Source organism: Maniola hyperantus, chromosome Z, assembly GCF_902806685.2.
Source record: "Maniola hyperantus chromosome Z, iAphHyp1.2, whole genome shotgun sequence".
NCBI classification, from domain to species: Eukaryota; Metazoa; Arthropoda; class Insecta; order Lepidoptera; family Nymphalidae; genus Maniola; species Maniola hyperantus.
Window position 1 is genome coordinate 6,041,538 of NC_048564.1, and position 22,525 is coordinate 6,064,062.

Genomic DNA, 22,525 nt, shown 5'->3' on the forward strand with positions numbered 1-22,525 from the left:
GATACTTTATCTGAACGTTGCGGCCACTGTATAGTGCGCTAGGTCCCTTAGTATTCTGGAAAAAACGCAGATATAAATAAAACCACGCTTGATTTAGAAATTTTATTGAATAATTATGAATAAAAACCACGTTAGTACACATATATTAATAAAAAGGTTTATCCACACAAAAAAATTATTGTAACACCCTCAGTGCACGTTACTTATTCAGAGTGCATTTTTACTATATTTTTGGCAAACTGTATTCAAATATTGGTACTTATTTTAAATTAAAAAAATGAAAGTGTCTATTGACATGATCCATGATATCCGTGCCTTCAAATTTAAAAGCGGATGGGTTATGCTCAAACAGTTTATGGGGTGGTGATCACCCGAGCGTCAACATTCAGATTTAACAGTGAAGCTGAATGATGGAATGAGTCGTCTGGTGTGGCCCTTTTGAAAACGTTTGCGTATTCACGGGTATATCTAAGTATAACGCGTAAAATTTATCTCCTCACGCGCCATTTTAACTTTTTGTGTCAAATTTCATGTCAAAAGTACGATTTTAGTCAATGTAAACCGTACTTTTGACATGACAGTTGACCCATAGGGTTAGGTGGCGCGTGAGAGTCATTTTGTACGGACTATAAAGACGAAACTTTCCACATTACGAGAAAATTCTCCATCCGTGTCTGTAATAATTGTTATCCGTGGATGTGTCTATGGGCATGCGTCTATTACAGGGACGGATATCATCTTTAGATAGTGTCACAGTTCACGACTGTTAGGGAACTGCTAACCAAAACGTCGAGGTTTTGACGTCACTGGTTAGGGCTACCTGCGTCAAATGCGTATTTTTCTTTCATTTCATTTCATCATAGCCTAATATTTGACGTATCGTCGATTCGTCGAGGATCAAACAGAAAGTTTGTTCACTTTAGTGTCGATAACAGTACCGATAAAATATACACAACTATTGCTTACTGAGGATGGGAGTAGCCAGAGGAAGAAGGTTCAGAGCATCACAGCCCATTCGTAACCCGTGTCCAATATAATTTCGGCAGTCAAGGACTGTGAATCTTTTTCTTTAACAAACCTGACGTTTCCAAGTGGATACGCCCCACGTTTACAGCGGTTACGCACTCATCCAATCAGAGTCCGTGAAAATACGCTCCGAAGTTGTCATAGAACTATTTGTATTGTAGCTTATTATATATCCGTATTTTCAGATTCGGATCGGATATGTGAGTGATCGCTCTTACGGCATACAAAATATGTACCATAGAAGTTAAGTAAGAAGAGTACGGAGCACATAATTAAAGGCGTATCTTTTCTATTTTATTGCTAATCATAAGTCAATATATGGAAGGTATTTTTTACAATGAATCCACATACACGTACAATGTTTCTACAATACCTCACAGTTTTGTTATGATAAAACAGGGCCTAAATTCTCTATGATATTCAAATCATAACTTGGACTTTAATAAGTTAATTCCGATAATGAAAAATTAATAAATTAATTTTGATAAAATGTGAGGCATTAAAATTCTAGGAAATAGTCATCCGCGCGCAACCTTCCACTTATCAACGAAATTGTTGAGGCGGAACAGTAACTTTTAGTTACTGCAACCAATTTTCAATAGATTTTCAAAAAGGCAGAGGTTCTCAATTCAGCCAGTTCGACCGTACTCGCCGGATTTCCGCTAGATAATAGGACCGATTCTCTTGTACATAATCTCTAAACTAAACTAAAATGACACATCTAAATCTATTGCTATCCCTGTCATAATATTGCTTGCGGGAAAGGATAGCACTAGATTTAGACCTGTTAATTTAGTTTAGTTTAAAGATTGTGTACAAAAGAATCAGCCTCAACATTAGCTTAGACATTTCTTGTAAGGGAAGGTGCTAATCATAGAATAGGAACACGTTTAGTAGGTACTGTCGGCCGTCGACTAAATGTCTAAACCAGATTCCGGTATTTTTTGGAAATTCTAACGCTGCTGTGCCGACTTACATGCCAAATGCGTCTGATGCCTGATTGCGTCAGATGCCATATGAAAGTTAGTTTGTGAGTGAATGCACCGATGCATGTTTGGAAACTAATCAGATATGATTTGAAATGTCATAGAGAATCGTGCTGCTGCTTGGCAATATTTATAATCAAAAGCCTAAGTCTTTTACACGTATCACTGATGGATAAATTGAACTCGGACATCAGGATACGTAGACGACGAAATTTCACTATCGATTTCATAAATAAAATTTGCTTCTTCGTTAATGAGTACTATTTCCTGAACTCTTTTCAATTTAGTCAAACAGCAGGGCGTTAATTCGAAGTGCAAAAGTTTATTTATGAGACCACAAAAACGTGTAATTCGAACTCTAAGACAGTACTTTCGTTGTACTGCTATACCTATAGACAGAAATTTAGTTGCGTGCTAAGGTGGGTAGAAACTGCAATTCGCAATAGAAGGCTAAGCTTTATATTTCTTTACCATATACACACATGTATAAACATCGATACTAAAATATACATAATTTTATTTATTTATCTATATAGTAGTATTTTCAATAGAATATTCATTTTAATCATTCACGGCTTTGAAAAATAGCTTACGACTAGTCGTACAAATACATCAGCTTACTACAATTTATAGGCGACATATACAACGTTTACAAAGAAGGACTAATATATTTGTGCTAAAATAAAATAACCTTCATTCGGAATACACAGCACCTAAAAACATTTAATCTAAAATGCTACAGTTCTGTATTGGACTTATCGAGGCCAACGCCAACCATTCGACATTAGTAAAAGCCCTAAATTAAATTGGAGCGGATTTCAGTAAAGGTTTTTAGTCTTAATTTTTTTTTACTTATAATAAATTGGAGTTGTAAATACGTTTGAAATTCGTTAACTACCTTCCCCAATTTGCAGGTTAAGGTACGAAAAATTAAAATGTAAAGAATAAATTAGCGAGCCAACGCAAGCCAGACAGATCCAACACAGTGTAAAAGTAGCTCTAAGAAAACTATAATTCACAAATAAAAATCGAATAAAAACATATTCATATAAAGTATAATAACTATCAATAACTTAAATTAAAAATTGTTTAAAAAATACGAATACAAATAAATTGGTTAGCATTATTATTATGGCACAGAAGCCACGAAACTCTTGAGGTAAACAATGTTATTACGATCTTACAGATTTCTTTATACACTGCCGATAAGACGGATTAAATATTGACTTTGTACCAACTATACTCAGTTCTTGAGTACCTACTTTAATTTTTATTCAATAGCTTAATATACCGTCGATAATTATTGAAAGAAAACTATGTTGACATGTAAAATGATGTATAAGGGCCGGTATCCACCAAAGCGGAAATGACTGCTAAACACATCTCCGCCCATCTCCCCTTCGGTGGGTACCGGGCCTAACATTGGTGATTTTTTGAGTTAACCTAATTAAAATATGATTTAAAAATAGACTTTTCATAAACAATGCACTAATTAAAAAATAACAATAAAAAATAAGAAAATAACTCCTATGATATACTTAACAATAATTTAAGAATATTTTACGAGCAAGAGAAAAAGTATTGCTTAATACCTACGAAAAGTTTACCTTTTAGGGATAAGTAGAGCTTTCTTTAACAATTCAAGCACATTACAAAAAACGCAAATGCAAAATATGTACTTATGTATGTTTTACTTTACAAAGGCTGACATATATATTTTTTTGCGCGTGTTTACTTGTAGCTTTTACCTAATAATAATAGAATTAACAGGTTTTCGCGTTTGACTACGAACTGATCAAATTTTAAAACCCTATGGATGCAGCGATAGGCATTTCGATCGAGACTGCGAGGAAGCATCACAACTCTCGAATGGCTAAAGCGCAGGCCACATTGGGAGCGAAGCAAAACGAAACTAAGTTTGTTTCGCTCTGCTCATGTCGTTACCTTGTCTTTTCATACTCCGGTTCACATTGCGAACTACAAGGCTAAACTATGCAGCGATTAATACCTTAGTAAGCTCCCATTGTAGCCTGCGCTAAAGGCTATAAGTGAAGCTAAGCTACCAAAATAAAGCGATTATATACTGGTGTCTTACACACACATCCCTCGCTCCGCATGACCGCTAATCCTTGGTGGAAAAGCCTAAAGCGGAATCCGCTAAACTGGAAAGGACACGCCAGATACATAGGTTATACGACTGCATGACATCCTATAGCAAAGCGACACATTTTGCAAGTAACTAAACTCAATGAAATTATTACTATACTTTATCCACGGAGAGATGTTAGTATAGGGCTCTATCTGTTATATAATCCCATATAAATGACAAAGACAAAAACTCAGTGGGCGTTAACCATTTTGAGGCACCAACCAATTACAAACAAAACTGTTCCAAATTACAAACCAATTTTAAACGAAGGTGTTGCCATAATTAGTCCTTAAAAACGTTGTTATAAAAATGAAACTGAACATAAGAATTACAATGATGTACAAAATTCAGAATTTCATGAGCTTATTTTCAGATATTTAAAAAAAATATTATGAATAAGCTGTTTCTTTGAATACATGATTGAATCATCAATCGCATAGTTTTAATATTGTCGCTCACGTACCTAACAGGGTACGTACTACTATAGTTCAGCCAATCAAACCGTTCCTATATCTTATATTTTAATAATGAAGTTTACGTGTATAACAAGGTAAATTGCATGAACCACAATATAAGCGCTTTAAAATACACATCAAAGCCACCGGCTTGGCTACCAGAGTCACCTTTGTATCTTGCTTTGCTTCATCGCAAGGGCACTTGAAGACGGCATCTCCGCACGAAGATACAAGTCCGAGATGGGCTGCAGACCACAAACTGCAAGCGTCGTATGCAGTCTACGCCCACGGCTGCAGGCCGCAGTGTTGCTCTCGGAATCCATTTCATAGATTCATAGAAACCAGTGGTGTCACTTGTAGTTTGTGGCATGCATCCCATCTTGGACTTAAGCGATTGAAAACCGCCAGACAACTGAACCCTTAGTATGAGTTCACACATCTCAAGAGTTCGAATATAAAAACCAACAAAGTAACATTAAAATCGATGTAACTCAAGGATGAGTCGTACATTCAGTTCTACCGATTGTTATTTCGCAAAGATTCCGCTTGGGGATTTGACTGCGGATTTGACGAACTCAGTCTTAAAACGACTGTTTCGCTACTCGAAATCTATCATCGTTGTCCAGATGTGAAAACTCGTAGTAAGCCTACTAATCATGCACGCAATCTACCGGGAAATAACCCGCCGCCAGCATAATTGTTCTTAACAAAGGACTCTCCGTCACTCGCTCCATACAAACGCAGTTCCATTCTCATTTGTTTACTAAGCAACCGAAGTCAATGAAATTTTGTAGACACGTTTTATTAACTAATATAATACGTGGCCGTGATTTGCCAGATTTCTGTAAAAATTTCTAGTTTTAAAGTTACACAGGTTTGAAGATCATGACCGTGGTTTGTCAGATTTCCGTAAAAAAATCTAGTTTTAATGTTACACGGGTTTAAATATTTGTATGTAACACCTTGAGCCCATGTAAATGTAAAACAAAATATTTTAACGAATTTGGAAAACCACAGACACAGTTCCTACAACGTATCTACATATTAATTGAGTTTGATTTGTTAGTTTTCAAATTAGAGTCAAACTGTGTACGTTTGGAGCTCACTTCGATCAAACCCCTCTTAAATAAGTATAACGTCTACCCGATTTATCTCGGTATGTAGAGGTAGAGTGCTTTAACAAGACACGAGATAGCTGTTTAGGTTACAAATATGAACTTTTGTAAAATGTTGCTTTACTTTTGACAGTTTCTTGTAAGATATAAATGCTAGCACGACAGTTTATATACTCGTACATATAAAAATACACAAACATTACAATGGACTACTTAGTTGATGTTAAAGTACAATTCAATAAACACGCTGAAAATCATCACTATGTAATATTCGTTAGTCTCAACGGAAACCCTAAATTACGTTTAGAAAAAAATATGACCTCAATAACAACTACAAAACTCGCTAAATTACATTTATTAGAATTTCTATTCTGCACTTTTTGAACACCAAATATTTTCAATTACCCTAAAGTCAACGACAGTTTAGCTAAATAAAAAAATATAGGTATCATTTTATTAGTATAACAGTCATTTGTAATATTCTTGAGAGTATTTAGGCGATTGGTCGCATCCATCAGATCATCGCTCCGATTGTCGCATAGCCAACCTTGCACCGAACTTGAGTATCTATAAATTTCGTTCTTATTCGAAAATATAGCATGTGTGCTTATCGTTTCGTCACGTATCGTGGTACTGAAGATTTGTATGTTAGTAATATACATAAACACTTGAAAAAATAATGCATTTGTAATAATTTGGCAGAAGTTATTGGACAATATTTGTGATAATTACCGGGCAGAAAACACTCTGTACCTCTACGTAGATTGTGGCTTTACACGGCGCGGAGACCCTGTGAAAAAAAAACAAGATTAAAGTTACATTGCAATGAATAACTAAGATTCTCGATTGAGAAGCATCATAGACAAATTGTTACTAATAATATTATAAAAATGAAAGTGTGCCTGTCTAAAGCAGTGATATGAAGTGCAACTTTGCTATGGCAAATCGAATAACGGTAATGGAGACACGTTAACCTTTATTAGATTTGCCATAAATATGTGACACCGCTTGGGTTATTCATATACATACTCTGCTGTACAACATAAGTTTGTCTGGAAGAGAGTTTGTCTGCCTTTTTGTACCTACTTTTTAAGATTTCCTTTTTGTAACCTGCCATTTGTGTTTTGTGGTGCAATACAGAATATACATACATACGCACATACATAGCAAAGAAAACAGATACAAATAGAAAACAAGAAGGGAATAAGAATACAAAAGGCGGCCTTAACGCTTAGTACCGATCCTTGGATACGAGTAATATTAGCTGCACACCCCCGACCGGAGATATAAGCGAACTAATTTAATGACATATTACTACTACCGGGTACCGACCTGTCCGCATACGATTTTTGTGTATGTGTGTGTGGATAACGGTAGAACTTATTAGGTCTGAAAAAACCAATCGGACGGGACAATGATATAACGCTATACGTAAGCATGTTGCTTCTCGATCGCGTAACAAAAAGATGAGAAGCGAGTGGGGCAAGCGCGGCAGTACCAGTAGCCGTGTCATTACGTCGCGGACGACGATAAATTGGCTAGGGGAGTGAGTGTAGCTTCTTTACCTATACTAAAGCCATTACGAACGTGCAAACGGGGTCATAAATCATTACGATCATAGGGTTGTGAGAATGCCCCAGAAGTCGTTATCGATAAAGAGATGTTGTTTAGACGCAGGTAGTAGATACAGGTAAAAAGTATGGGCCAGGTTCAGGTCCATAAGGCCTGTAAGTGCGAGCGAGAGAACTGTTAAAAATTATTTATGCCCCACTTCGCACGTTCGTAATGGCCTTAGTACTTTCTGCAAAATGTATATTAAAGCTTCATTAACCTAGAGCAACATAATGCGGCATTGTGGCATGTCGCAAGATCCCAAGGTACAATAATAATCTAAAATGAATCAAGAATCATCGGCTCTGTCGTACCGTAATGTTGCAGTCTAACAACACGATGTTTCGGCACAAAATGGACTGCCGCATGTGGTTAGGTCACAAACTTAATATTTCCAAACTTAATATTTCCATTCGTAGCATGCCACAATATCGCATGTTGTTGCTCTAGCGTAAAACAGGGATTAGAGTTTTTTCATTCTTCTTCCTCTCAATCGTTTACTCCTGACAGAGTGGTCGTTGTTGCGAATTCTTCACTGCTGCTCGTGTGATCTCCCTCCAGCGAATTCTGTTGGTGGCATTACGTACTGTTAGGAGGTCCGCTTCGACAGTCTTTTGAAAAAAAAACCACAAGAAATGTCCAACGAATTTAATTTGGAAATTCACACACACGGAACTTTTACTTCACGCGAATACAGTAGTTTCAGTGTTAACTATTCAATATGGAAATGTGGACTGCTTCGCCGCCTCGCGGATTGTTCGCTTTATATAAATTGAAATGCTGAAGCAGCGAATTAACACGTCATGTTAAAATTATTAATTTATAACATTTCCCCCCTTTAGACGAAGCTTTAATTTAAAATAAAGCGTAGTAAAAAAAAGAAAAGGAAAAGGAGAGAAATGGTAAAATATTCTACATAATTTAATTATTTGAAAGATTTCTTTGCACTGATGCACTAAGATTTCGAAGGTCTACAGATGCGTTATCTTCATCATCTGTTATCTGTGACATTTCAATAGAACTTTGGGCTTTGTTTTCTTTATGCGAAATCTTTTTGCGATTACATTGGAAAAAAAATTGAATGCAGAATTTGTTACAATTACGTTGTTTAAAACATTTGACAATCTTATAACATAAAAATAGAAAAATTAACGAAATAATTATATAAGTAAAAGCAGAGTAATACGAGCTATATTTTATAAAATGAGATTCCTCTTGGATCCTGTTGATTTGCAACTCAAGATCGTTGAATTGGTTTATCGAATTTTTTAAGGAATCTAAATTAATATTACTTAGGTTAATAGGTGATAGAAGAGGAATCGTTTTGTTAACAATCTCTTGGTTGCAGCAGTTATCATTAGTTATATCAAAATTAATATTAAAGTTATTATTATCAATAGTTAAATTTGAAATGGTAGACGGTATAAATTGAATCGTTTTAAAGTAACCAATGCAACCTTTGTTCAGTTTTAATATTCCAGTGCCAGATATAGAATAATCCTTAAAGTTATCATTACAATTGATAGTTAGTTTGCTTGTTTTTGACTGTACAAATATCCATTGATTATTTTTTAATTTATGCCATATGTCAATAAGACCATATAAGATTTTGGGTTCACATTCCCTTGGTAAAGATAGAGTTACTTCAGTTAAAAGTTTTGTCTCGCATGAAGGATTCGAATTTACAGAATAAATTGACTCTAATTTACAGATGGAATTTTCACTATTTAAAATAGTACAATCTCTTAAAGTATCTAATAATACGTAATTTAATCTATCGTCAGTTATAGCTAAATAGGGTTTAGTAGGTTTGATTAAGGCAAAACTTTTGGATTGTCCTTCGTAGTGAGGAGTCGGGAGCGGGATTGTTTTATAGACGTTATACTTAACGGGAGAGACAAGAGGGATCTGTATTACAAATACTATCTTATTGTTATAGAAATAGGAGACTAACTTAGATATATCTATAATGGTATGTATATTTTCTATACTTAGTGCTACAGGAAAATCTAAACCTTTATTGATTGAGTTTCTGTGTTTAGACAGTTCATCATACAGTTTTACAGGACTTAGAACAGAAGGATGTAGAACATTAACTTTTGAAAACAAAATTGCGTTTATTACAGTATCGAGAAAATTTGAGATAGCTAGTAAAGAGCTTTCGATTATATTAACTAAGCTATTAAATCTAGTTAAATACATTAATTTTTCATTATCACTAGTAACATAAGACAATATATCGTTTAATTTATTAATCTGAGAGTTTAACTTTATCTCATTTTGATTTAACCTAGAAATAGTAGAATTAAAAGTATTAATAGACGACTTAACTATATGAATATTATCTTTCATTAAATGAAATATCTCAGATTCAGATCTCTGACAAGAGCTAATTGCAGCATCATATTTTCGGGCATCTTCAGCATCTAAAGTGCCAAAGAAAAACTTAAGGATTTCACCACCAAATTCTAAAGATCTTTTGAATCTAGCAGGATTTTCGCTTGAGATAATATGAGATAGAGATTGAGCCTTGAGATAATTGGATTCTAGAAGTACTTCAATTGGACTAAAAACATTTTTGCAGCTAGAGTACTCTTCTGGTTGCAACTTAGCACAAACTAGAGAGGTTTTAACAATCAACCGGTCAACTTTGTCAAGCTGTGGTTCCAATGAGACGGTGTTGAGATGCGTGATTACTCTCCAATAATCATTGTAGAAATAAATTTTTGTAATGGGGTCGAAATATATTCCAGGGCTATGCGTTATGGGTGTAATCATTGGCTCAGACGAGACGTAGGAGAAAAATCTGAAAAGAATGATAAGCTTAAGTTACAGCGAGCTTAATTAAATTAGTATGATACTTAACATGTTTTCTATTTATTAATAAAGTAACATTATGTTTTCCATTTATTTTAACGATTTTGTAAGGGCCTTTCCATATTGGAGATAAGGCTTTACGAAGTCTGTGATGGTATTTTAAATATACCATGTCACCAACTTTATATTCTATGTTAGGATTAGAACTTGAATCATAGATTTGTTTTGAAGATTCTTTACTTGATCTAATATACTCTAAAGCTTTTTCGCGGCTTACTTTCATTCTATACTGAAGCGCACGGACATACTCGTGGTATGTAACATTATTATCTGTGTCGTAGAGAGAATTAGGAAGGGTTGGTTTCTGTCCAAACAGAAGTTCAAACGGACTAAATTGAGTAGTAGTATGAGGAGTTGTATTATACGCGAGAACAGCTGTTGCTAGGTAGCAATGCCAATCATTTTGATTTTCGTTTACAAAGGATTTTAGGTATTCTTTAAGAGTAGCGTGGCTGCGTTCCAGCGCACCGTTAGTTTGGGGATGGTAAGGGCTAGAAAGTAAGGGTTTGATTTTGAAAATATCGGTAACTTGTTTAAACAGTTCTGATGTAAAAGTCATGGCTTGATCAGTAAGGATCATTTTAGGAATAGCGAATAAGGACATAAAGTGGACCAGATTACGGGCTACTTCTTCACTTGTTGAAGAAATCATAGGATAGACACATAGGAATTTGGTAAGATCATCTTGCAGAGTCAGTATGAACTTGAACTTTTGGAAACCTGCTTCAGGTAAGACACCAACTATGTCCAGAGCTAATCGTTCAAAAGGCTTTGTGCTCGTGGATGTAATAACCATAGGAGCTTTAATGCAGGCTCGTAAAGGTTTGTTAACTTGGCATAGTTTGCAAGACTTCACATAGCGTTCTATGTCAGTTCTCATTCCTTTCCAGTAGTATGAGGCTTTAATTCGACTATACATCCTATTCACACCAGGATGTCCTGCTATGGGAGTGTCGTGATTCTCTTTGAGAATTGTAGGAACTTCAGCTGGAGTTGGAAATATTATTTGATTTTTATAAATATGTATTTTGATATTAGTGTTATGAAATACGTAGGAAATCATATTATAAATTTTGGTATAGGATAATTTAGTAAAAGGTTCAGAGAAATCGGAGATAGCTATTTCATCAATGCTAGGGTGATGTGATATAAGTTCATCACGAAGCATCATCAAAGTGTCGTAAATGGAGCGAAAAGTTGTCTCATCGTAATGATGAACCTTGGTAAAAAGAAAATAATATGTTTTATTATTTTTTGTAACTGACCTTACCGAACATTGTTCACGTTCGGCTTCTAACAATGAAGCGGTGTCGGTTATCTGAGATAATAATTCCTCACAATGTGGCATTGAGTTGTCGAAATCTAGAGAAACGGGGCATGCAATAATTTTGCATTTGGAAAGATGTAAAGCTTGTGAGTGTTCTTCAATTTTTGTGTTAGAATCTGGTAAAGAGTTTGTAAGTTGTTTCTTAAAATATGCCTCGTAGGAAAGCTTAGTAAGATTATCTGTATTTATAGCATGAATTGGGATGCGAGACAGAGCGTCTGCATTTGAATTTAATTTTCCAGGTTTGTAAATAATCTCGTAATCGTATTCCTCAAGTTTGAGGCGCCAACGGACGAGTTTGGAACCAGGATCTTTGACGTTGAAGAGCCATACTAAGGGCCGATGATCTGTTACGATTTTGAATTTAGTGCCGTAGAGATATGGTCGGAAAGTTTTAACGGCGAATAAAATAGAAACTAACTCCTTTTCTGTGGTCGAGTAATTTCCTTCTTGTTTGTTTAAGGTTCTAGAAGCATAGGCTATTGGTTTGTCCTTGCCGATAGGGCCTTGAGATAGCACTGCGCCAACGGCGTAGTTGCTGGCGTCTGTGGTAACGATAAATGGTTGAGAAAAATCAGGGTATTGGAGAAGAGGAGCTGAGGTTAACTTTTCCTTCAGGAGGTTAAAAGCTTGGTCTTGTTCTATAGACCAATGAAAAGTGACATCCTTTTTGAGTAAAGATGTTAGAGGTTTTGTGATCTTGGAGAAATTGTCAATAAATCGGCGGTAATAACCAACGAGACCGAGGAATGATTTTACTTCTTTAGGATTTTTAGGAATTGGGAAATCACAGACTGATTTAATTTTTTCTGGGTTTGGAGAGACACCTTTATCCGTTATAATGTGACCTAGATAGGTGACTTCCTTTCTAAGGAATTCACATTTATCCGGTTGTAATTTGAGATTATAATCTCTGAAACGGTTGAATACCATTTTCAGTTTTTCACAATGTGATTTGAGATCTGCACTATAGATGATACAGTCATCTAAATAGACATAGCAATGTAAACCTTGAAGACCTGATAATACTGTGTTCATAAGACGTTGAAAAGTACTGGGAGCGTTCTTAAGTCCGAACGGCATCCTAGTGAATTCGTAGTGGCCTGTTGAACCATTTGTGTTGACTACAGTAAAACCAGTTTTAGGTGCATCTGAAGGATTCAGCGGAATTTGATGGAAACCGGAGACTAAGTCCAGTGTGCTAAAATATTTGGAATGACCTAGTTGATCTAGGATATCTGTGATCAAGGGAATAGGATATACTTCGGATACAGTGACGTCATTGAGGCGGCGGTAGTCGATAACTATTCGCCATTTCTTTTTCCCGGATGCGTCCATTTTTTTGGGAACCACCCAAACGGGAGCATTCCATGGAGAGATAGACGGTTTTATAATTTTCTGTTGTAGCATTTTCTGGATTTGGGAATCGACTTCGTTTTTATGACATTCGGGAAAACGGTAAGATTTAACATTAATAGGAGAGCTATTACCCGTGTCAATAGAGTGTTGAATAGCGTTAGTATGAGTTAGAGTATCTCCTTCGAGATAAAATATATCAGAGTATTCAGAACAGCACTCTAAGAGAGCTTTTCTCTCTTCATCGTTAAGATGTGAGTGTCTTATAAGATTTAGAACACGATCGAGTCGATTTGATGAAGAATTAGAAACGTGGTTGACAATTTCGGGGGATTGAGACACTTGGTGTAGTTCAGAGAAGTCTATAGGAGTTAAAAGAACCTTGAAGTCTTGGATTTCTATTTGAGATTCAGTGGTATTTAAAACAGAGACATTGACTTTATAATTAGGCTTCAAACTTACTATACAGTTTGCTATATATACACCTTCGGATATAGAGTGATCTAATATGAGTGCGTCTTTTAAATGACGTAACTCGAACTTGTCATTTGAGACAGTGCATTCAACAATAGCTTCGGAGCGAGCCGGTATTATATATCTAGGGCTCGAATAATGAATTGGTAAAGTGTAATTTGAGATAGTAAGGGATTTACTATTATAATCGATATTAGTATGGAAAAAATGTAGAAAATCGGTACCTAAGATACCGTCTGATTCCAGATTCAGAGCGTCAGTTATGACGTGGAATTTAAAAGAAATGGTGTGGTCGTTTATAATAAGGTTAAGCACAACTGTTCCTAAAGTTTCGCTATAGGAATCTTTATCGTTTATGCCTTTGAGTTTTATAATTTCTTGAGACAATTGGGGCTCTGCTGGTAAACACGAGCGCTTAATAATGCTGACACTTGCGCCTGTGTCAACTAAGAAACAGAGAGGTTTTTTATTACATTCTATTTGTAAAAATGCATGAGGTAAGGACACCAACTTTTTCAGGGTGCTTGTTTCGAAGATTGGGACGTCTTTAAGAGGCAATGAGCTTTTGCTTGCGTCGCTTTGGGGGTCATTTTGAATGACTTTAGAGTTTGTAAGACTCAGTTGATCCTTTGAAGGAAACTGAGATTTAAAGGATTTTGTAGTATAAGAGCTAGTATAAGAATTAGAATGAGATATAGTATTATTTGAGCAATCTTCTTTGGAATGCTTTGTATTCGATTTTGTAGGAATCAGTGAGGATTTAGGATATGATTCAGCGATATTTTGGCAGTCTTTTGGTGATTGCCGGGATATAAAAGATTTGGTATAAGATTCAGTGTGACTCGGACAGTCATGTAGCGATTGCCGAGATATAAACGATTTGGGAGAATTAGTATAAAAGGATTTAGTAGTTCGAGTGCCATTTTGGATTGTTGATTTCGGCAGGCACGCATCCGAAATCAGTTTAAGTTTTTTGATTCAGGGACGTAACTATTCGTCACTTCATTTAAGGATTCAGAGTATTCATACATGTTAACATTAGCACTGTTACTATGAGAGGGACCCGACGGAGGGTGAGAGTTCATCCGACGCTGATTATTATTATATTGGCGCTTACGACATTCTGAGATAAGATGTCCTTTGTGTTTACAATAGGCACAGGTTTTGACGAAATTTGAGTCCTTTGATGAACTTTGACTTGTTTCTGCAGAATATTGAGGGTTAGCGGGAGGAATATGGAAAGATGATCTCTGTGTGAAATCGTGCTTTTTCTTAAAGCACTCTGAGAAACTATGATTGGTCTTCTTACATAAGGAACAAAATTTAGTTGGATGTTTTGGTTGAGTAATTTTTACAAGTTTGAAAATTTTTTCTTCTTCGACTGCTAGAGAAATTGCTTCATTAAGTGTCGAAGGGTTTCTGCAGCGGACAATATTAGAAATATTAGGGTTAAGACCTAATTGGAATAAGCTTAAGGCGAGTTCTTCCATAGCTGTGATTTTGCCTAGAAGGAGATTACGATCAGTGCATGAATTTTGAATATCAGCTTGAAGTCGAGTTAGGCATGCTTCGAGTCTGATAGAATATTGTGTCACACTTTCGGACTGGCCCTGTTTACAGTTTTGGAGATCAAGTAGCAGATGGGACGAGTGTTTTTTCTCGCCAAACGTGCTTTTTAAATATGATTTTAATTCATCCCAATTATTGAAATTTTTAAGGCTGCAGGCTAATTGAGCTTTGCCCTCAAGTTGGGAGATTATATATTTACATAAGATATTTTGCTGGTCGGGAGCAGCTAAACTAATTGCGTTATCGCAGTTAGTTAGGAACGCGGCAAGAGTTTCCCGATTCCCATCATAAGACCTTACGAATTTAGTGAGTATAGAGAGAGTCACTTTTGCGTCCGAACTTTCTGACTTTAAACTCATTTTTGATTACTGAAACTGAGATATGGAGAGAAAAAAAAAAAAGGATTTAAATTTAAAATACAGTACGAAAATATACAATTTAGACAATTTACGCTTTTTATACAAAATTAATATAAACTACTTACAGGATAACGGCAAACATCACGATTTATTTTTCACAAAAAGGTTTTCACTTTGATGTCACTGCACTGAAAGTTAAATTAGGTCGATGCGTTTGCGACACGTGAAGGCTTTGAACTGTACGGAATGCGTCTCGTATTTCACGCGGCGACGATATCGAGTAGGTTTCTGAAGATATTGAAGAAATTGTATTTCGTAATTTTGAAGGCTTAAAATTTATTTCACTGATGTTTTTGAGTGAGTCCAGGATATTCGCGTTCTTCGTGTGAGATGCGGGCTCAGTCTGGCAGGCTGAGACTTATCGTCGATCTTGAGTAGAACCGGTGCTTAGTGGTTGTGATGCGGGCTCAACCCTGGGGGCGAGGCTTATCGTCGATCACGACTGCGATGACCTCAGGATTCTTTGGATGCTAAGGGTCCTCTTGCGTGAACCTTCTCAGCAATCCCACTTCTGACACCAATTGTTAGGAGGTCCGCTTCGACAGTCTTTTGAAAAAAAAACCACAAGAAATGTCCAACGAATTTAATTTGGAAATTCACACACACGGAACTTTTACTTCACGCGAATACAGTAGTTTCAGTGTTAACTATTCAATATGGAAATGTGGACTGCTTCGCCGCCTCGCGGATTGTTCGCTTTATATAAATTGAAATGCTGAAGCAGCGAATTAACACGTCATGTTAAAATTATTAATTTATAACAGTACACGCACGGAGACAGGCGCGTTCGTTGCGGAACGGATTTAGTTCGTCCACCTATAAGTACGCGATATGTCGAGATGCATACGGCACCCCGCACACCGTGCGGGCGTGCTCACCCGCAACGAGTTTGCGCTGAGGCTGTTCGAGTGTCCGGACGTTCCCTCCCCGATTGCCATCTCAACCTGTTGCGGACTATAGTTGGGTAACGTTTTTTCATTACGTACTCATTGTTAAAAAATGATACTCGTGGCCTACATCTTTTTTATGCTAGAGACTGGTAATCTACTTAGGATACTTGCCTCGATGATCTTTGATGTTTTACTTGAGATACTCCAATAGTTATCGGACCTTTCGCGCCGAGTCGCCGCGTGCAGTCGGTGTGGGGACCAGAGTTGTATCCGCCGCCTAAGCATGCCCCCGTGAAAACAAGCGTTAGTAGTAGATGGATTGTTAGTAATGAGACTGAGATGTAATGAAAAACCTAGCACCGAACTTATGACCATCACAATGCAATGATATAAGATACTCTTTCTAACATTGCGCATTTAAGTCAATAGTTAGTGGCGGAATTGCACCTGGCCGGCTATTGTATCACATTGTAGATTATGAAGTTCGGTGCTAAGCCTTCAGGTAAACACGCAAAGCTTGAAAGAGTACTATAATATATTTTCTATAAAAAAATCAATCAACCCAAGGATAGGATAGCAAGAATTTATGTCTTAAAGAATGTTAAATTAAAAAACTCAGATGACTTTGTCTTACGGTAGAAAGATAAAAAAAAAAAATATATATATATATATATATATATATATATATATATTATATAGTACTTAATTCAATGTGTAGACTGTATATACAGCATTACTCACAAAATGGGACAGAATTTTAATAACATAATATTATTATGACCAGAGCTTGAACACTATTCTCTTTTTAACCGACTTTAAAAAAAGGAGGAGGTTCTCAATTCGTCGGATTTTTTTTTTTAAATTTAAATTATTATCTGATAAAATTGCAAGTAGGTATTATGTTGTGAATACCCAATTTAGATTATAAAAAATTTGTGCAATAAAATATACCGAATTTACATAATATACAATGTAGATAAGCGAAGAATAATACTAGATATAGGGCATTAATGTGCCGACCTTTAAATTCCCGATATCACTATCTTAGGCGTGCTATACACATACGTGGTAAAATGGAACGGTTTATGAATACCCAAGAAAAAAGTTGATAAATATACACAACTAAGTTTATTAATTAGCACAACCAAGCGGTAACAATAAACTTCCGACGCGACGTGCTGATTGGGTCGTACCGAACAACACTGCTTCCAAGAAAGAAGTGTTGTTAATTTCCAATGATTTTACTGTTAATGCTGGTACCAAATTACTTACTACTCCTACAAGGTGCGAGTGGGCTCGAAATTGTGGCAATGAAATGTGTGAGTACATATTAGATGCCGAAACAAAGCATAATAAACCTTCGTGGTTTTACCGATCGCCATTTGCTATACGAAAAGCCAAACTTATGCATTAGTTGCTTTCAGACGTTTTGGACATCTTTGCTTGAATATGTGGACATGGCTATTGTGTGTATAGCGTCATTTAGACCTTTTTCACTAAATGTTATCAATGCAGCGCATTAACCAAAAGACTGGTACTAATGAAGTTACTAATTGAAGAATAATTTGGTAAACGTAAGTAACACGCGTGTTACTTTCAAAATCATAAATATTACATTGTCATCAATGACCGTTTGGAACGGAATGTGTCTGGAGTGAAGTGCCGGACAGGAAGCTGGGAAATATAAATATTATTTTGGCAAACCCGACGTCCGAGGCAGCAAAACGTATATATAAGATGGTCCGTATTAACATAAGTCGTAGAAATAATTAGTATATAAGTAGTATTTAGATTTAGTTTTAAGTTTAGTTTAATTTAGTTTTAAATTAAATTAAATTAAGTGTTTGAATAATATTATGTAGACTTACGCCCTTTAAATGAGAATAATAAAAAAACCCGTTTAGAAATGACGTATTAATAGTGTGGCGAATAATATGCTCGTGCCTAATCACATAAACTCGTTTCTATTTAAAGCACGCTAGTTAAACACGTAGGCGTGAAAACAAAATGTAAAATGCATTTCGTCTTATTAATAATCATAAGGTCGACGTATGTACTCACTCATTAGTAATGGTTTCTAGGGTGACAACATCTAATGTATGTATATGTTACAAAACTTTTATCTAGTGAAAACTACTTGTAACTGAAACAGTCAAGATTGACGAACGACGTTGGTCAAAAGAAGTGTGTATCTATACTCGGAAAAAGAGATCTTTGAAATTAGTCAAAACTGTCATACTCCTTCCAGGTTAGCCCGCTCCCACCTTAGACTGCATCGTCGCTTACCATCAGGTGAGATTGCAGTCAAGGGCTTACTTGTATTTGAATAAAGAAAATTAAAAAAAAGACTATTTCTTACGTCATTTTCATCGCCGGATACGTCGATATCGTCATCACGTTGGAGTCCCTTCAGGCGATAAGCATTGAAGGTGGATAAAACTTTACATACCCACATATTCGTTTCAAATCACTATTGTGGTTAACCTCAAGTGTTATCATTTGATAAGATGACGTGTTTTTAATTTAGATTCGTTATAATCAACTATAATTAACGTAGTTAAGTAAAAGTGGTGATGCGGGCACTCTCTGGGAACCCCACCTGATTGCTAATGGGTTCTTACAATGACAAACCTATTAAAAAACAGCAATAATTTACTTAGGCGATCAGCTTTTAGGGCTGTCAGTTTTTTAATATTGCAAAATCCGCTTGACTGCCGCAGCGCTATATTAAGTCAAATACCCGGCTGAGTTTGTTGTGGGCTCTTCTCAGACCTGGACGCGTTTGGAACCCTCGTAGCTTTAGTTTTAAGTACGTATTAATTATCACCACTATATCATATCATCTTACAAATAATTTTATGACAATCAGGAAGCGTAAAATTTTACCAATTCTGAATAAATAATTTGAGTTTGAGTTTGAGTTTGAAATTATTTTACGAATTGACATTACTACGGTATACGGCTATCCTATATATAAATCACAGAGAGGCCGTACACTTCCTTCACCTCTCAAACGTCACTCGAATTTTGTAGCAGTTTTACGAGGAGAATTGTGGCGACGAAAGCAACTAAATGGTTTAGTATCCTGTATTCGCTCAGTCGCGGATGCATAAATTAGCGACGCGGTGTGTACATGTAAACTTTATTGAACTGTTTGGACCAAGCCAGAACCTCAGGTACAGTTCTTGCGATTCACGAGCTTGCGTGAACTTTACTTGCGGTTACGTCGTATACATGGACGTTGCGTAAGAGTTCGTGCCTGTCGAATCAATCAGTCGCAAACACGCGCTCGCAAACGCACACATTTACATACCTTATAACGATACGACTTAAACACACGCATAAGCAAAGCGCACTCGTAAAACGCAAGGACTATAACAAGTTCGTTTAATAATTAACTATTTTGTCTTATGACTGTAACAAAACAACGTGGGAATTAGCAGTGATGTTATTAAAAGCAATGAGTGTCTATGACTATTAGTATTGTTAATACTATTCTGATTTCTGATAAATCAGTCATGCTGTTAGAAAAAATGACTTGTTTTTTGGGACTTGAATTTGATCACATATTATTACATGTAATATATTATAGCCAGAGCTTTAGAAGTTTCTCTGTTAGTCCAGAGGTTTAATGAAAGTTAATATTAATTATGAGTTGAATAGGTACAATAACCGAATCACTTCCTTCACAGTACATCAGCGGGATGTATTCAACGACAATTTCCTAAGGATGCTGATGAAGTCACAATATCGACTTAGAAATCAGAAATCCGGTGCTACCTACTGACTTGATGAGTACTATTTTACCGGATACACGTTGCTGGGAACAAATAACTATATGAGTTGTGTATGAAATTTCGATCATTAAAGTAAAAGACTGCATACACAATCTAATAGAAAAACTGTCCAAATAACACAATGAAAATTATTGTATTTTAACAACTTTTTAAAGTAAACTTTTTTATGTGCGACTTGAAAGTAGCTCGGAATTTTATTTAAAATGCTCGCAAATACTAAGTAGTTAGCTCTATAGATTAAAAGCTCTATTTTTATTACTAATGATAAGATAAAAAAAAATCCGACTCATATTAAAAAATAGAATCCTGCACACTTTATGTTTTACTTTAACCGCGCGTACAGATTACACTCATTCAATTTAAAAAAAGCAGACCTACTTACTGCAGCATCTAAGGCAGTGGTCCGACCGCCGACGATGAACGAGAAACGAGTAGAACTAGAAACTTAAACGAGTTGGCGATCAGCGGGAAGCGAGTGTGTAGTTTCGATAGTGTTGTCGCCGGGCTATAAGTGAGTGTGCAAGTGCGACGAGCGATTACTCGCGCCATTCGCCCGCGGTCGCGCAGTCCTGTGCAAACAAGCGCGTGTTTCAAGCGAGCGAGCATCGCTGAACGAATATCGCTGAGCCAGTTTATTTTTGAGAGCTTGTCGCTCAGCGACAAAACTAGTAAAGCGAGTCGTCGCCGGCAGTGTGAACAGTCAGAGAGCACCTTTTGATATATGCATCTCTTTCGTTTAGGACACGGAATACACTACACGGAATGTACGTTTATTGTGCGTTTCTTGAGAGAAAATCGCCGATAGTTAGTCGTTTTCTCGCCGGCGCGGCGGTCGGACTACTGCCTTAAGATAGTAAAAATAATAATTGATTTAATGATGAGTTCTTTGGATTTGTTTTCTAACCATCGAAAATACGTTCCCCGTCAGGAGAAGTAATTTTTCACTGACGAGTTTTTGACGACAGCATATCTAGCACTTTATTGATCGAAGGGTTGAAACGATAAATCACCTTTACCTTAGAGATGTCCACGCCTGTGACGCCTTTGACGAGGTCGGGGATGCACTGAACGATGCTGAGAACTTCTCCAGTGAGTTTGGCCGCGCCTACTTCGCCGCCGCCGCACGAGACCATGGTCACCTTGCGGGCCTGCGACAGCGGCGCGGCTACCTCTGCCGCCACCTAGCAAATAAATTGAAAACATGTTTCAAAATGTACTGGCCCTCGGTTAGGACATGAACTGAACAATCCATAAGTTTTCGAAAAACCTGCCTGAGGTTTGCTCTTCATCATGTCTACTATCTACATGTAGTCAGACTGTTGTTGTCGACTAAAAAAATGTCTGTGTGTTTATTTACTTAAAATGGTTATCCCTCTTAAAACTAACAAAGGACATGGATCTTACGTATTTTGGAAGGCCCTCTATTTAATAACCACTGAGAAATAATATATTTTTGACATAAGCAAATACCCAAATAAGTTACCATGATTATATTGAAAACGTCATTGTACGTGCAGTGTGATAAGTAGCGTGAACGAATTGGCGTGAATGATGTATTACTTACATCATTCACGCTTGCTTAGATTAAAAAAACATTCGATAGCAATGTTGTAGAAATTAAATGAGATATGATTTCAATATTTTCTTGTTCAGCGACATAGTCTAACTTAAGTAACAAATCTTAATATTATATTTAAATAAAAACCGGTCAATTGCGATTCGGGACTCGCACACGAAGGATTCCGCACCATCGTACATGATATAACACAATGTACTTTAAAAAAAATTGCATGACGGGCATTTTCAAATTCTCATCTAAGTTTATTTAATTTTGGTTTTTCAATTTTTTTTGTTGTTATAGCGGTAAAGCGTTAAAAACACAATCTTGAGAAAATTTCTACTCTCTAGCTATTACGGTTAGTTTTAAGTACGTAATTAATTATCACCACTATATCATCGTACAAATTAACAATTTTGACCATCAGTAAGCGTAACATGTTACCTATTCTGAATAAATACAGTGGAAACTCGATTAACTGGACCAATTGTTGTCATTAGGGATTCGGATAATCGAAAATCGGGATAATCGAATGTATGAAGAAAAGCGGGCTTTGTGCTTATGTAGATACTAGCTTATTCCCGCGACTGTGTCCGCGTGGACTACACAAATTTCAAACCCCTATTTCACCTTTTTAGGGGTTGAATTTTCGAAGATCCTTTCTTAGCAGGCGCATATCGCAGGCGCGCGGTCATAATAGCTATATGCCAGTGGCGTGCACAGGAGTTCAAGCCAGGGTATGCATTTAGGTATGAACTTATTTTACGGCAGGTTATAATGAAAAATAAGCATTGATTTATTACAATAAGGGTAGGCAGTGCGTTTATGCCTCTATGAGCTGCACGCCACTGCTATATGCATGCCAAATTTCAGCCCGATCCGTCCAGTAGTTTGAGCTGTGCGTTGATAGATCAGT

At 36.4% G+C, this 22,525-nt stretch overlaps 2 protein-coding genes and 1 long non-coding RNA gene across 6 annotated transcripts in view; all 3 read right to left on the bottom strand.

Annotated features, from left to right (window-relative positions):
• Nucleotides 1-88: 88 nt before the first annotated feature.
• Nucleotides 89-22,525, bottom strand: part of LOC138404586 (uncharacterized) — a 172,165-nt gene continuing 149,728 nt past the window's right edge. The window contains exon 2 of the long non-coding RNA XR_011238479.1: nucleotides 89-5,991. This is a non-coding gene — a long non-coding RNA (uncharacterized lncRNA). The remainder of the gene's footprint in view (nucleotides 5,992-22,525) is intronic.
• Flo1 (flotillin-1) overlaps nucleotides 89-22,525 on the bottom strand; it is a 37,114-nt gene continuing 14,677 nt past the window's right edge. Inside the window, exons 9-11 of one of the 4 annotated variants that reach the window (XM_069509090.1) lie at nucleotides 21,068-21,232; nucleotides 16,426-16,531; nucleotides 89-6,521 (exon numbers count right to left, since the gene is read on the bottom strand). In XM_069509090.1, coding sequence (XP_069365191.1) covers nucleotides 16,466-16,531; nucleotides 21,068-21,232 — 231 coding nt within the window. In that variant the 3' untranslated portion in view covers nucleotides 89-6,521; nucleotides 16,426-16,465. Of the gene's footprint in view, nucleotides 6,522-16,425; nucleotides 16,532-21,061; nucleotides 21,233-22,525 lie in introns of all 4 variants that reach the window. The other 3 variants (XM_034983238.2, XM_034983240.2, XM_034983239.2) reach the window with 3 other exon arrangements.
• On the bottom strand, nucleotides 7,932-15,777 carry LOC138404579 (uncharacterized). The gene is made up of 2 exons (XM_069509065.1): nucleotides 15,430-15,777; nucleotides 7,932-10,148 (listed from the first exon to the last, which is right to left on the bottom strand). Exons 1-2 carry the CDS (start codon nucleotides 15,444-15,446, stop codon nucleotides 8,264-8,266), a joined length of 1,902 nt encoding a protein of 633 aa, XP_069365166.1. The 5' UTR covers nucleotides 15,447-15,777; the 3' UTR covers nucleotides 7,932-8,263.